The sequence below is a fragment of the Etheostoma cragini genome, chromosome 4 (assembly GCF_013103735.1).
Source record: "Etheostoma cragini isolate CJK2018 chromosome 4, CSU_Ecrag_1.0, whole genome shotgun sequence".
In the NCBI taxonomy this organism is placed as follows: Eukaryota; Metazoa; Chordata; class Actinopteri; order Perciformes; family Percidae; genus Etheostoma; species Etheostoma cragini.
The window spans coordinates 9,106,508-9,121,429 of NC_048410.1; the positions used below are offsets into that span (position 1 = coordinate 9,106,508).

Here is a 14,922-nt window from a genome sequence, read left to right on the forward strand (position 1 = left end):
CACTGGATGAAGAGAAAGGTAAAGAAACAGATAGAAGACAGGAAACTAAAGTGCAAGATAGCTGGGTGAGTCAAATACTGCTGAGTAAGACTGATCCCTGTTCATTCTTGGCTAGCAGTCAGTGTGTGTGTGCCCACTATAGGATCATGGTCAGGATGGCAGCATGGGCAGAGCTGGGCAGCGTTTGCCAGTGTGCCAGGGGCAGAGGGGCAAGCCTATTGAGAAGCACTGTGATGGACACAATGGGTGCGACAGACTTGCTGCATCAACAGGCTTTTTGCTGCTGTGGCCAGAAATAAACCATAAATACCCCCACTGGCCTCCAACGACCGCTCGCCAGGCCTCCACACCCACACACACCCTCACACTGAGACAGACAGAAAAGAGAGAAAAGAAAGCGGAAAGACGGAGAGCGTGGCTTGTACGTGGTGCAGTGAAGCACAAGCCATCCAGGTAAAACAAAAATCTCCGACAGGCCTTTCTTTTTTCCTCTCTCCCTGTACCCTCTTATTTCTGCATCCGAATGCTTGCTTAAGTGGCATGTTGTGTGTGCACTATTGTGTTACTCTTAGATATACAATGGACAGACTAGGATTTAGGTAAAATAACCAAGTAAAGTGTGCAATTATTTTGGTGATATTTGTAGATTTGTGGACAGAAAAATTCTAACCAAGCAGTTCTGTCCTACCTGTGACCATGTTTTAAAGTATATGCAGTAAACATGATTTTCCTGTATAAATTCAATAACGTAAGAGTACAAATCTATCTAATGCATTTAACAATGTAATTGCTGTGGTTTGTAGAGGCACAATGACAGACCAGCAGGGAAATCCAGACCAGCTGCCTGCAGAGAAGGGCCAAGGAGGTTCTGGAGCCACATATAAGGTACCAAATTGAACAAAAATGTTGATTTCACACATCACGAATACATGTTAAAATTAAGGTAAGTCAGAAATTCAATGCATTAGGAATTTGCTGATGGTGCAGATCATATATTATCCCACTCTCCATCTCTCTTGCAGTTGGCCGTTTTTGAGTTTGAGAACTTTCGTGGAAAGAAGGTGGAGTTGTCTGGTGAATGTATAGATGTGTTGGAGAAGACGCAGAGAATTGGCTCGGTCATTGTGGAGTCGGGACCGTACGTGATCCAATTTCATCGAGTCCCATCAATTTTATTGCATCTGCATCCTGTATTCTAGTTGTTTCCCTTGCTTGGGGTAAATGTGTGCATTTTATGTGTAATGCGTTCTCTCCATATTGTCAGATGGGTGGGGTTTGAGCGTCCAGGTTTTGCAGGAGAGCAGTTTGTGCTGGAGAAAGGAGAATACCCTCGCTGGAGCGCCTGGACCAACTGCATGAGTATCTACAGTCTGAGCTCATTCAAACCTCTGAAAGTGGTCAGTATTATCAATGTAATATTAGCTCATGTAAATTCCTGTTAAGCATGAGCAAACCTATTGTTTTTCTCTCCAGGACAGTGCAGATCATAAGCTTCACCTGTTTGAGAATACAGGCTTTGAAGGTAAAAAGATGGAGATTGTTGATGATGACGTCCCCAGTCTGTGGGCTCATGGATTCCAGGATCGAGTGGCCAGTGCTAAGGCTATCAATGGAACGTAAGCTGTAACCTTCCAAATGATAAATACAATTTATTGAAGATGTAATTGTTTTGTTTTTGAAGAAATGTTACACACTACTCTTTCTCTTCCCTTTGAAGGTGGGTGGGATACATGTATCCAGGCTACAGAGGGTGCCAGTATGTGCTTGAGAAAGGAGATTTCAAGCACTGGAACAATTGGGGAGCCACTGCACCTCAGATCCAGTCCGTCCGACGAGTGCGGGACATGCAGTGGCACAAGAGAGGGTGCTATATTGCCCCTGCCCCTGCTCCTACACCTCCTAAACCTAATCCCACCCCCGACCCCACTCCCAGTCCCAATCCCAACCCAAACCCAAAACCCAATCCCAATCCTAACCCTGCTCCCAACCCCAAATCAAAAACTCAACCCCAACCGTAACACCACATTTCCAGCTCCTCCTACACCAAACTGAGGGAAGCTAAAGGCTAAACGCCAGTCCCCAATCTCTTCACTACGCCAACTGTTAGTCTAGAATATCTGACCATGCAATTTTGGAAAACTGTAACTAAATATAATGAACAATGTTAATCTGTTGGAAATAAAGGTTTTGGCCCTGATTTTGGTTATCTGCAAATTCTTGTGTTATTTATTATGCATAAAGGAATAGGAGTGACATGTTTATTTAGAGTTTGTAACGACAGCATGTCTATGAGGCTAAAAAGTAATGGTGACAATTTACACTGGGAAACAGCATTTAACAGATTGTGGTAATTATGATATGGTTAAAGGAGCACTCCACCTATCTTACACATCAGGGACACAGTACCAAAATGGTTGATGCCAATTTGCAAGGGCAGGCGTGTTGATAAAAAAAGGGTTTGCAGCACCAGGGGAATGCAGGGTTGCAGGATGAGCACCTTTGAATAAATAATAATAAATTAATAAGAATAAAATTCAGCAAAGGCCTGAGGTTGGGAATTCAAACCTGGGCCCGCTATGTCCAAGAGTAAACCTCTATCTATGGGCGACTGCTCTTCTAACTAGGCTATTTTATGATATTTTGCTGAATGTTATAAAAGATCCACTTGTAAAGCAGGAGGATGCTAGGCTACAAACTTTTCGCCAATCTACTGATAGTCTTCAACCTTTACAACTGTTCTTCATTGCTCCAGTGAACTTCCATGATGTCAAATCTGCTCCAGTGCCTATCTGCAAGATTGCAGATAGGCATGCCTGTCTCAATTTTTATCTCTCCTTCTCTATCTTTGTATTTCCTTCTGTTAAATTGAATTGAGCGTTAGGAAACGTGGAATAGGGATGTGGTTTATGTATTATAATTATGTCAATACGTAGATTTTTACATTACTAAACAACTGCAGTGTGTCCCAAGCATAGATTTTAAAAATATGGTGGGTGATTTTTACCTTCTATGGTCCAAAGCATCCCAAGTCAAATGGATCTTATTTCATACAATATAATACTAGAAAGATGGTATTTCAGATCTGCAATAACTGCATCTGTCTAATGATAAATCTTCATAATCGACTTTATATTACTCTTCAATTCTAATGTTATATTATTTTCATAAACGTGTATTCCTTCCGTTCTGCATGAATCGTTCTCTTATAGATCGTTCTTTGTTGTGTTGATCAACTGGAAGAGAGAGGGTCTGAAACATTAGTCATTGGTTGAAAAGAACAGCTGGACCCGCCCAGAATAATCCAGTGGGCCAATCACACGCCACCCTCATTTGGCAGGGTCGAGAAGTGGGCGGTGAACGCGCAAAATTTGAAAGTTGACCGGAAACAACGTTTATCGACAGGATAACAGTGTGCTCCCTAGGTTTTATGTGTATATTAAACACTAAATTATAATTATATGCATGGCAGTCTGGTGAGTAATCTCATAGCGTACATTTTGGTCTATGTAAATATAACTGAACGACACTTAACGTTATATGCATGTCGCGCCAACGTTCTTGTTTCTAAGCGAAGTTAGCAAAACACTAGCCAATGCTAGCATGCTAAAGGGACGCATTGTTGACATATGTTGACAGCTTTTCCCTTGGTCTTCGTGTAACCACACTGTAGCGTTAATCAGTTATCGTGTTCGATTAAAGTACATAACGTTACTTGCTTTTACTTCGACCTACTATATGTCATTCGCCCAGGTTATCTGTTGTTAAGAAGCTATGTTGAAGTTCAAATACGTGAGTCAGGGAAGCCTGAAAACGCTGCCGTCCTCTGCGGACCCCATCACCATCCGCAGTTCGCGACTCAACCAATTGTTTCAGGTAAAGCTATATATATCTTAGATATCTACATTATATTAATTGTTCATATGCATTGTCTTAAACAATTATAACCGCCTGTCGCAGTAACTGTCAGTAGCTGACTTCCTTTTCCTGTGTTCATGTGTGCTCCCCAGGGCCGAGTCAGCCTGTGTGGGCAGCAGGGAGGATGCACTTTAGGTCGGGAAGAGTTTCTTGAGGCTCTGCTGCTTCTATACCAAGAGTGCATCTCCCCAGAGCTTATGAAGATACATCATGTGGCAAACTTTGTTAATAAGTGTAAGCACACATTTTACACGTGCAGTATTTTAATGTTAGTTGTTGTTGTTTTTAGTCCACTCACATTAGTTGATACGGTCTGCATTGTATCAGTTCGATGGTTCAGCTTTTAAAACATGCCTATTTATGGTCTTTGAGCTGCTTTTTTAAACATAATAATACTTTTATCTGTTTCAATAATAATAATAATAATAATAATAATGTATTAATCCTGAAAGGGAAATTACAAATGTTTACACCCTGTTGTTATTATTATACACATTACACACAGGCCAGAATTACACACACATGCTCAGTACCTACACATGCACTAACGGAGAGATGTCAGAGTGGGGGTGCTGCCCTTGGAATGGCGCCCTAAACAGTTGGGCGTTCGGGGCCTTGCTCAAGAGCATCTTGGCTGCACGGTATTTACAGTATAAATTGACATCCTAAAAAGAGTGGATTCCACAATCAGCAAATATAGACCATAAAAACAATAGTCTAATGTTATTATCAGTACCAGTCACACATCATTTATTTAGGCTATTTCCAATACTAACAGTGTGTCTGTGTAACTGTGTATAAATAGAATTTGGTTTTGTACGTACGTTTACAGTTTTACATCCTAAAAGTTATTTCACTTAATTTCTCAGGAACAATGGGTGAAAAACCTCCTGTGTGTTTTATGTTTGTGAAACAGTTTCTGAAGTGGTCTCAGAGCTGCAAGCCCTGCAGCCTGGTCTTTCTGACTTTGAAGTGTGTGCCGTGGTGGGTCGAGGTCGCTTTGCCGAAGTCCAAGTAGTCCGGGAGAAGGCCACTGGAGATGTTTGTGCACTGAAAGTTATGGACAAGACAGATTTACGCACTCAACAAAATGTGAGTAACTACTGTAACAGAGTACTAAAATATAGAAAATAGAAAGTTGTTTTCAATTTTTTATATTAATTATTTGGCTTTACCATATAATAGGCCTTTTTTACAGTTGACATTTTTATGACACAGTAGTAAAAACACAGGTATAAATAAAAAAATTAATGATTACAGAATTCCATTTAACTGCTTTGGTTTAAGGGTCTTCGTATTGTGCATGCTGGCTCACTGTCACAGCGGACACATAGGCATTGGAAATGTTGTTACTTACATTTGTGCTTTTCCTGCGGTGACTAGTTAAAATGCGCTGTGAAGAAATCTTGTTTTATCGGAGCATTTCTTTCAAGCAGTATCAACAGCCGAAGCCAAGCTCAGTTGCTGTTAGAATTATGATTTAAGGGCTCTAAAGCTTCATGAATGAATTTTGAGACACATGTTATAATCATTACATAGGCATTTAAATGTACTGAAGAGTTTTAAGAATAACGTAAAAGTTGCAGTACAAAAACGTCCCACTGGAGGGTGCTCTAGGGTTGAATACAACTTAACAAAATGTGGCTACATCATCTCACAGCTGGGCTCTCTGGCATGTGACTACTATAATAGATCGTAGTCATAATAGTACATAAACGATGACAGGAAAGTATCTGAAGTGAGCACTACAATGAACCAAATTTTTTGGATCATGCCACCTGTGAATACTTTGCATAATTTGAAAAAAAGGAGTTCCCACTTATTAAACTAGCAACATGAACTGAAGCTAGGTAAGGAAGCCATGTCTGGTGTGTTCTTTAAGATCTCCTTAAAATTACATGTAATCCCAATTGAAGTCTTAAAGTCGGGAGCTTTTCAGTATTTTAGAAAGATGAGTTTATATGGCTGATACAATGCTCACAATTACAATTTGTGCTGCACTGCTTTTTTATTTATTTAATGTATACATGCTGATGGCATGCCTTTTTAATTCTTCTCAGGTGGTTTTTCATGAGGATGAGCGGAGGATCTTGGCTCTAAACAGCAGTCCTTGGATCCCGCAGCTTCTCTATGCCTTCCAGGATAATGAACATGTCTACCTGGTGAGACTGCATGTTTTTTTCTGATCTTGAGGATGGACTGAAATTTCTATTTTACGTAATCGTCTCCTTGAAAGAAGAACGTTTTAAAGGTCTTTTGCAATCTGCCATAGGCCAAAGGGGACTAACTTGGTAATAACCATGACAAGAAAATTGCAAACACGGTGTAGTGCTTGATGGGTGTATTACAGTAGTACATTTTAATTTTTTATAACAGAACACACATTAATTATATTTCTGTAAATGTGCCAGTGTTAGCCAGCCGGCTTATTTTCAGCTGTAGTCCTTTGGTCAGATGATTTTAGACCAGAGCAAAAGCAAACGGTAACAGAAGTCAACAAGATACCATACAGAACGCTGGAGCAACAAGTACGCTTTCTCAGTAAGCCATGTAGCGCTACAACAGGAAGCAGCAAGACAGTAGGACTGTTACACATCAATCAATTCCTAGGGTCGTTATAGTACAGACCTTTATGTTATAACAAAGGTTGGAAGGTACTTCAGTTAGTAACAGAAGTATACTAACTGTAAAAACATTATTCAACTGTGGTCCCTGGCTCAACCAGAAAGGCTGTTTTAACTGCCGATTTGTGTATTTTCTGAATAAACCCCTTGCAATAAACTTACCAGTTGGGGGTGCAATGGTCCCCATTCCAAAACTGATTTGAAGTAATTTAATTCACACACAGTAGCACCTGCCATGGTATGCAAAGTGAAAGTAAAAGTGGTTGCAGTAGAAGATTCCAAATCAAAATGTACTTAACTGAGCTGAAACCTGTGTAGTAGCAGTGGCATAGACCAATCCACTGAACTTTCCAATGGTCACTATTAAATATGTTATGTCATTAATATAGGTTGTTAGTTACTTAATTTTAAAGTAATACTAATTTATGCTGTGTTCATAATCAATTGATGTTCGAGCATTTGGGAAACATCCATGAAAACCCCAGTGAGAGGAGAGGAACTGTCAGGATTTGTTCATCTTGCTGAATTCAAAAAGCAGAAAATGGTTGATCTTCTTAAAAAATGAAAGAAATCTACCTTCAAACAACTCAAAAATTACCCAGAGGGCCCAGCTATGGTTGTTCAAAAATAGCGCCAAAGTTATCTGCTTCAACAACCCCAATGTCTTGTTTTATTTACGACATGCTAATAGCTAATGTTTTATATGAAGATTTTCCCCCCCACTTTCTTTCACAGCTGTGGTTTCCAGAACGTGACTTACAGTTAAGTTCAGATACGTCAGAATAGTGCATGAGTTGCTACAGGAAGGGTTCTGAAGTGAGCAATTAAAGGAGCAACTTGTATGTTTAAGAAATACTTTGAAGCGGGTGGGAAATGGAAAATTTAAAAAAATAATCACCAAATTGTTATTTTTGGCCTGCCGGCCAGTATAGCCAAGATAAACAACATTATTTAATGCTTGCAACTCCACTGGACGGGACGTCTGCTGCAGTCATTTGGCCTGTAGCTGTTGCTTCCTTAACCTTCTAACACTGTTCCGGTCAAAAATGACAAATTTACACATTTCCTGCACCATAAACATGGCATTTTTCATCAGATTGCCTCAATACCTTATGATATCCTTCACAAAAGGAATTTAACACTTAAAATACAATGTGACTACTTTCTTTGAATTGTGAGTGATTGATTCAACTTGGTCACACTTTTCTTTGTCTACGGTCGAAAATGGCCGCCATAGGAAATGAATGGGAAGGAGTATAATTTTTGTCCAGGATATGCAAGACATCTCCATTCACACACTCCTACAACTTTCCTGTGCTTGTAGGACACACACACACACACACACACACACACACACACACACACACACACACACAAATTTCATGTGTCATGTACCACATTAACCACAAATGTTCACGCACACATTCACTTATATACAAAATCACACACAAACACATGTTGTAGATGTTAATGTTCTAAAGGTTCTTTTTACAATAAATGTTGTAACAAAAATACTCCTTGTCATTTACATTGGTATTTATGTTAAAATTGGAGCAGTTAAAACTGTCTGGTTAAATTTGACCGCTAACAATAAATTAAGGGGGGGGGGGGGGGGGTAGCACAGTGTTTAAAGGTAAAATTAAGGAATTAAGTAGGTAATTGCAACTATAATCACAATGTTACATTTCAGTATCTACAACTGAGAAAAAAGTGAACAATCAAGCTGAGCTGTTTCCCCAAGCTCCTGTGTTTCACATATAGGCAAAACACCCCCTGGATATCCGTACTTAATGTGGATATAGAATTGATAGATTGTTTTCTCCTTTGACTTTGGTTAAGAAGGCAACTAGGCGTAATGTCCAAAATGTTGGTGTCTTCTTAATAATCTATCTTCAGCCGTAAAGTACCGTGTCAATTTCCTCCCTTAGAGAGGATGTCCAGTGTAAGCATCGGGAAGGCTGTTAACCTCACAAAGAATCTATATGTGCTCTGATGACCTAATAGACTGGTTGAGGGTGCAGGAAAACTGCCTTTCCTGCCGAGCCAAGCTGTGTACTGTATACTGCCCTTTGTTTTTCTTTCACTCACCCTCTTCTTATACCTTCCTTCATACCCCCTGCATGTCTACATTCTTTATCCTCTCCTCTCTTTTCACTCCCCTTCTGTGTCACCCCGCTCTCTAACTGAGCAGGGAGGAAAATACAAAGCATCCATCTTTATCCATGTGTCAGAGAGGCGCCCAGTCTCCTTGTTGCTAGGTAACACTGGAGAATGCTCCCGTTCATTCAGACTCGCCGACCATTCATGCACCAGGGGCTCTCTCGTCTGTTGTGGCTGTGCGGATGCCACCGTATAGCTCAAATTCACCTGACCAATGCCTTTCATCTCATGATGCAGACAGCGGAAAAAGGGAACTTAAGTAAAACATGAGTTGGGTTGATCTGTTGATTTGTGTTTCCAAACATTAAAAATGCTTAATGAAATATATTTTTATGTTGTAGCATGTTGCTTTGACTGTAAACATGTGTCGTTTTATGTTGTGATCTCTGATACGCAAGGATGATGTAGTTATTGTTGGTGTATTTTATGTAGCGCTTAAAGACCAATCATTTGACTGCAGTATCACAGACATATCTGCAATAGTATTCAGTGTTACATAACTGAATCCGTAATGAGGAGAACCACCCGATAAGCTTAAACTGAATAGAGCTTTCATGTGAGCTTAAGCACACTTGGTCTGACACTTGTAGCTTTGTTTTTATTCCTAAATATAGGCCTATTTATAGGCATCCATAAATGTTTCAACAGCATGTGATATAATTAATTCAAATTGCAAGTTCCGGCCATAGTTTGATACTACCAGTTTCTGACTGCACACAAATGTGTCTTCAGGCGATGGAGTACTTGCCAGGCGGTGACCTGATGTCCCTGCTAAACCGATACGAGGATCAGTTTGATGAGTCCATGGCGCAGTTCTATTTAGCTGAGCTGGTAGAGGCCGTTCATGCTGTCCACCAGCTGGGCTATGTCCACAGGTAAGAATCCAACCTCTCAATGATGAAGACTTGACGTTTCAAGGCTTTAGTAACAACGTAATTAAGGAAGTAAGGCCAGAGATCCTAAGTTGATACTTGTCCACACCAGAGTTCAAATGACCTTTCACACCACCCCTAACGAAACACTCCAGGCTTTGGTTAAAACAGACTGCACGGCTCAGATGTGACAGCAACTCGCAAAATGCCATTCTTTGTTTGCCTTTTGTTTTCACTGGAAGGCCAAATGCACATAATTCAGGAAAACATGACCTGAACATGAGACGTGTAGCATTGTAATTTAACCTGGAGCATTCAGGATGATGTTATGTAATACAAAAACATTGCTGGAGTTTACAAATGTATTCCATTATCATCAGAGCGGTAGACATTTTACAGTACTCAGGCAGCAAACAGCTCTGTAAAAGCAGTATCAAATTCTTAACTATCCACTTACAGAGATGTCAAACCAGAGAATGTTCTCATTGATCGGACTGGTCACATCAAGCTGGCAGACTTTGGATCAGCTGCCAGGCTGACGGCTAACAAAACAGTAGGTAGATTACAGAGTTGCCATATGTATTCACTCCAGTATGCATGGCAGTGACATCATCATATGTTATTACTACATTTCCAGGTTGCAGCTCCCACTGTCCCTGTTGGGACCCAAGACTTCCTCTCCCCCGAGGTCTTGGCATCCATTAATGGGGGCTCTCACAGCACCTATGGGGTTGAGTGTGACTGGTGGTCCCTTGGCGTCATAGCGTATGAGATGATCTATGCCAGGTCACCTTTTTCTGGTGGTACTTCCACCAAGACAATACACAACATCCTCAACTTTCAGGTACATCATGACATTGATCACTGGTATCTGATCTGAAATGGTCTGCTGTTGACTGCCTATTTAGCATTACCAGTGTACTCGATGAAAATATGCAGTCTGATTTACCTGAAGTATAACCTGATCAGTTTATGCGTCATGTAATAAATTCTTGTCAATGTTTTTTGCCTCCAGCGTGTCCTTAAGTTTCCAGAGGAGCCGCGGGCAAGTAAGCAGGTTGTAGACCTGCTACAGAGCTTGCTGTGTGGAGCCAAAGAGCGTCTGGGTTTCCAGGGACTTCGCTGTCACTCTTTCTTCTCCAGTGTAGACTGGAACCACTTAAGACAAGGTGTGGAGATTCCTCTCCCTTGAGACGCTGTTCTTCTGTCAATCCAGCAAAAATGCTCAATTTAGCTTGAAATGACACAGCGTCGCTCTAGTCGCGTTATCAGACAGATGATCTACACTAGTTGTCAAATATAAATGTTTATAATATACATCGGTACACTGTGTTTGTGGGGTTGCACATAAACAGCAATCACAGTGCTGGTGGTGTTGTCGATGGTAAAATAATGAGATTATTTGCGCCATTGGCAGTAGGCCAGCTCTTTCCTGAAGAGAAACGGAGGGAGGCAGAGTAAATATCTGCTACTCATCTGCTTCTTAACAGACGCAGCACAAATCTTTTACGTTAGCAACACCAGACACGCTTGCTGGGGCCGCAATGCATTTGCGTTTGTTGGCATGTCATTGTTGCCATCAAATCTGAGACTGCACCAAATGACAAGGATGGCATTTTCATCTGATCAGCTATGGGAAAAAGCACCCATAACATTCACATTAACGGACATTTTCAGTGAAGCATAGTCACATTAAAGAACTGCAGCTCAACAGAGTTTCTGCAATCCACACTTGTAGCTGTATGGGTGATCAGTGTTAATTATGCTGTGCGGAACACCTCATGTCTTCAGATGAATAAACCCCCCCCATTTTTGTGATTCTGAAGCAATTATCTAGCAGTCCTTTGCAGATCATTTACCCTGAGCTGTTTTTCAGTTCTAATGTACAACGTTTAGAATGTTTGAAGAGAAGAATTTTTTTTGTAATTGTATAAATGTTTTTTGTTTTTTTTGAGTAATAAATATCAAATACAATACAAAAAAGAATCATATATAAATGTTTGTATTTAAAAAAAAAAAATAGAATTGACTTATTGGTAATTGGACACAGATATAGCTTAATGCTTCAGTTTTGGCTCCAGCTGATTAGCTTGCTCTACTGCAGTGAGGGAGAGCAAGTGAGCATGTGTGCATGAGAGAGAAAGAGGGAGGGAGGGAGGGAGGGACGGACGGACAGAGAGGCAGCATGTGCATCAACGCGCGACTTACCGCACTCTAGGCTCCCACAGCTCTGCTCTGTTCCTCCTCCCTTCCTTTCTCTTCCCTTTCTCCTTGTTGTGTTTTTTATTTAAATTTTTTTTTTTTTAACTGCTTTGTTCGTTGCTGCCTTCTTTTTTCCTTGCCCTCTCTTACTCCATCCTTTCCCCTGCAGTTCTCCCGCCTTTCGTTCCTGCATTGCATGCTGAAGATGACACCTCTAATTTTGAGGAGCCGGAGCAGGCAGCCCCCCGGCCACCCTCAGCAGCCCAGCGAGGAGCTCTGCCAGCGGGCTTCCGGGGCCAGGATCTGCCCTTTCTAGGCTGGTTCTTTAGCAGATCGTTGACAGCATTGGCCAAAACTGAGTAAGTGCTACCTGTTTACTTGGCATTGTTTGGCTTTTTCTTTTTTTTTCTTACAAAGACAACCCCTTTTTTTCTGTTGTCAACGCAGAGACCCCCTGCACACACCTCTCTAACACACCTTTGTTGATTAAAGACCCCATGCTACCTTGGGCTGCTGTTCTGCCATTAGACTTCTCATTACCTGGGCAATAAATTCCAGGTAGCCCTGTTTCAGGTAACCTAGTGTGGTGCCCTGGCCAGTTGGTGTTATGTCCCTGTCATTAGTGTGTGCCTTATGCTGTGTCAGACAAGGAACAAGGGAGGGGAGGGATCCCCCTGTTCTCCGGTGCTCTCTTCTTCTGATTCCTGTTTTTATGCTTTGGGATCACACATAGTTGATCCAATGCATAGATAGATAGATAGATAGATAGATAGATAGATAGATAGATAGATAGATCAAATGAATGGACCAGAGGATGTGAGCTGGCGTTATCTTGCCATCGGCGCTGATTGGTATGCAGCTGAGTGTGTCAATGAGGTTGGCTGAGAGGTGGAACCCCAGACATAGGCACACTCCCACCCTCGCTGCTTTTATTGTGCTTTCTCTGTTACTGTGCAGCATAATGGGCTTCTGGCTTTTATAGCATGGGTTTTGGGACTGTAATTATCCCTAATAGTGTTTGGCTTCATAACCTCTGATAAGAATGCAAGAGGATGGGTTTCAATTCTGTAGCCCCATGGCAGTGCTCTAGCAGGTTAATGGTCCTGGAGACTGCGGATCATGACAGCTGCAGCAACAGAAAGGGAAGAAAAAACGTTAGCAGATTAGACGGGGAAAAGGATGAGAGCTCAGATTGGGGGAGAGAATCTATTTCTATGGTTACTACCGTGATGTTTTTTTCCCATAGTCCCCACCCCCATCTTTACCCATCTCATCTCCTCCTCTTATTTTCTCCCTCTTCTAATGTCTCTGTTTGCTGTTACACCATCAGTCATCTGTTCATGGTTTTTACCTAAAGCCAGTCGTTTTCTTTGCTGCATTTGACTAAGAGGAACTCAGAGCTCACAGAATGTGTCAAATGCGTGTGTGGGGGTGCACACATTCTTTATTACAACGCTGAAAAGGAAAGAGAAATTACCCAGAGCCAGGCATAATGGAATGCTAATTAAGCGTTTTAGGGGTTCCTGCTATATGGTCTAATTTTTCTTCCATGTGAACTTGTCTGTCTGACTCCTCATCAGAAAAACTCAACAACAAAACCCCCTTAACAACTTGACTCAAATTTATATTTTTGTGTTTTAGTGTAAATGAAAAATCCTCCTTGAAAGGTGGTTGTAAGGATCATAAACTTCTGACTTTATGTTTACTCAAAAATCTTCAAACTCTGTCTTTTTGGGGTAATATAGGACTATTCCGAGGTGTTTTGGAAAATCTACGCAATATATTTTACAAGTTCACAAGAAAATATTTGTCAGTCATCTAAAACACTGTGGTTAAGAGCAGGACAGCTTGGCAACTCCTGACCACAGTGCCATGCATGCTTACTGCCAGATGGCCATTGTGACCAACTGATTTATCTATTTTTTTAAATTGTATAGTACAGCTTAGACATGAAAGGGGAGAGCTGGGGAATGACATACAGCAAAGGACTGTAGGTTGGAGTTGAAACTCTATATATGTGCGCCTTGCTTTACTAGGTGAGCTAACCAGCGCACCTCCAACTGACTTTTTATCTGTGACTTGATCTGGTCAGAATTTCCCTTTTGTTGTGGTATATCAGAATCTAGTGGCTTGATTTTCAAAAAATCAGCTGTGGACATTCATAGTCTTAGGATTCCTTATGTTTTTAATGGCCCTCTGACCTGTCTTCTCGTGCCACCACCATGCCAGCATCTCCACTTGGACACAAGAAAACAAAATCTCGTTGTGAAAGATGTACTAAAATCAATGCATTTAGTTAATTGTGGTCCACATTTGGCTACACCTAAAGCATGACTGGAGATGATAAAGTGGTAATTTTCCACTTTCTACAAACATGATTGAAGGTTGACTGAAAAATCCCCTCCCTTTACAACACTGCAAAGGGAAAGCCGTTAACTTGCATACTTTCCCTGTCATTCTTTGAGTTCAATATGTCTTGCTTTGAATATCTTATATATCTCTTATATATTCTCTTTAATAATGCAGTCTGCACTGGCTACTTATTTATTTTTCCCTCGACAGTACAGAGACATAACAACTACCAAATTCCTCAGCATTGAAAAAATACATGTACTATTTTGTCTACATTATATTAAGAACAGTATAAATATTGCCAATTCTTTCTTCAAAACCATTATTAATCAATACCTTCTTCAATTTTCAATTTAAAGCATACATAACTTGATCAATTGTCATATCATTTGCACAGTAGCCCCCCAAATTATTCCACTAAGCGCTGGAGAACTTTATGAATTTTGATATCTATCATCAAGTTTTAATTGGTAATAGATTAACTTCTTGGGCGGACGGTTCCCGTGCACGGGACGTAAACTCGCAGTTTTTCGAAAGTGCTGACTTCTTTCCTAAATTGTAAGCATTAAACCGTCATAAACACGCTCATGCCATACATCATTTGAAAGCTTAGAGTCTCCTGATTCCATCACAACGGTGATAATCATGTTCTGAAGTAAAGAAACACAGAAAGATTTGAGTCTAATCGAGTGTGTGTTTCCTACCTGTCTCCTAGTGTGTTTAATCACAGCGGTGAAAGATCGCCCAAAACCTTAGTTTCCTACATCGAAAACACCCTAAGGTATTAGAATATCCAA

General features: G+C 40.8%; 2 protein-coding genes across 9 annotated transcripts in view; both read left to right on the plus strand.

Moving 5' to 3' along the window:
• The first annotated feature begins 148 nt into the window (after positions 1-148).
• Positions 149-2,214, plus strand: LOC117943495 (beta-crystallin B3-like). Its single transcript, XM_034869657.1, has 6 exons — positions 149-453; positions 804-885; positions 1,023-1,138; positions 1,265-1,397; positions 1,474-1,616; positions 1,718-2,214. The coding sequence occupies exons 1-6, from the start codon at positions 164-166 to the stop codon at positions 2,016-2,018; spliced, it is 1,065 nt and encodes a 354-aa protein (XP_034725548.1). The 5' UTR covers positions 149-163; the 3' UTR covers positions 2,019-2,214.
• Positions 2,215-3,323: 1,109 nt separating this feature from the next.
• Positions 3,324-14,922, plus strand: part of cita (citron rho-interacting serine/threonine kinase a) — a 43,982-nt gene continuing 32,383 nt past the window's right edge. For 7 of the 8 annotated variants that reach the window (XM_034869723.1, XM_034869727.1, XM_034869725.1 and 4 more), the window contains exons 1-10: positions 3,324-3,473; positions 3,751-3,873; positions 4,008-4,149; positions 4,832-5,007; positions 5,976-6,077; positions 9,432-9,574; positions 10,031-10,124; positions 10,209-10,415; positions 10,587-10,740; positions 11,943-12,132. In XM_034869723.1, the coding sequence (XP_034725614.1) occupies positions 3,772-3,873; positions 4,008-4,149; positions 4,832-5,007; positions 5,976-6,077; positions 9,432-9,574; positions 10,031-10,124; positions 10,209-10,415; positions 10,587-10,740; positions 11,943-12,132 (1,310 nt within the window). In that variant the 5' untranslated portion in view covers positions 3,324-3,473; positions 3,751-3,771. Of the gene's footprint in view, positions 3,474-3,750; positions 3,874-4,007; positions 4,150-4,831; positions 5,008-5,975; positions 6,078-9,431; positions 9,575-10,030; positions 10,125-10,208; positions 10,416-10,586; positions 10,741-11,942; positions 12,133-14,922 lie in introns of those variants that run through there. The other variant, XM_034869728.1, reaches the window with a different exon arrangement.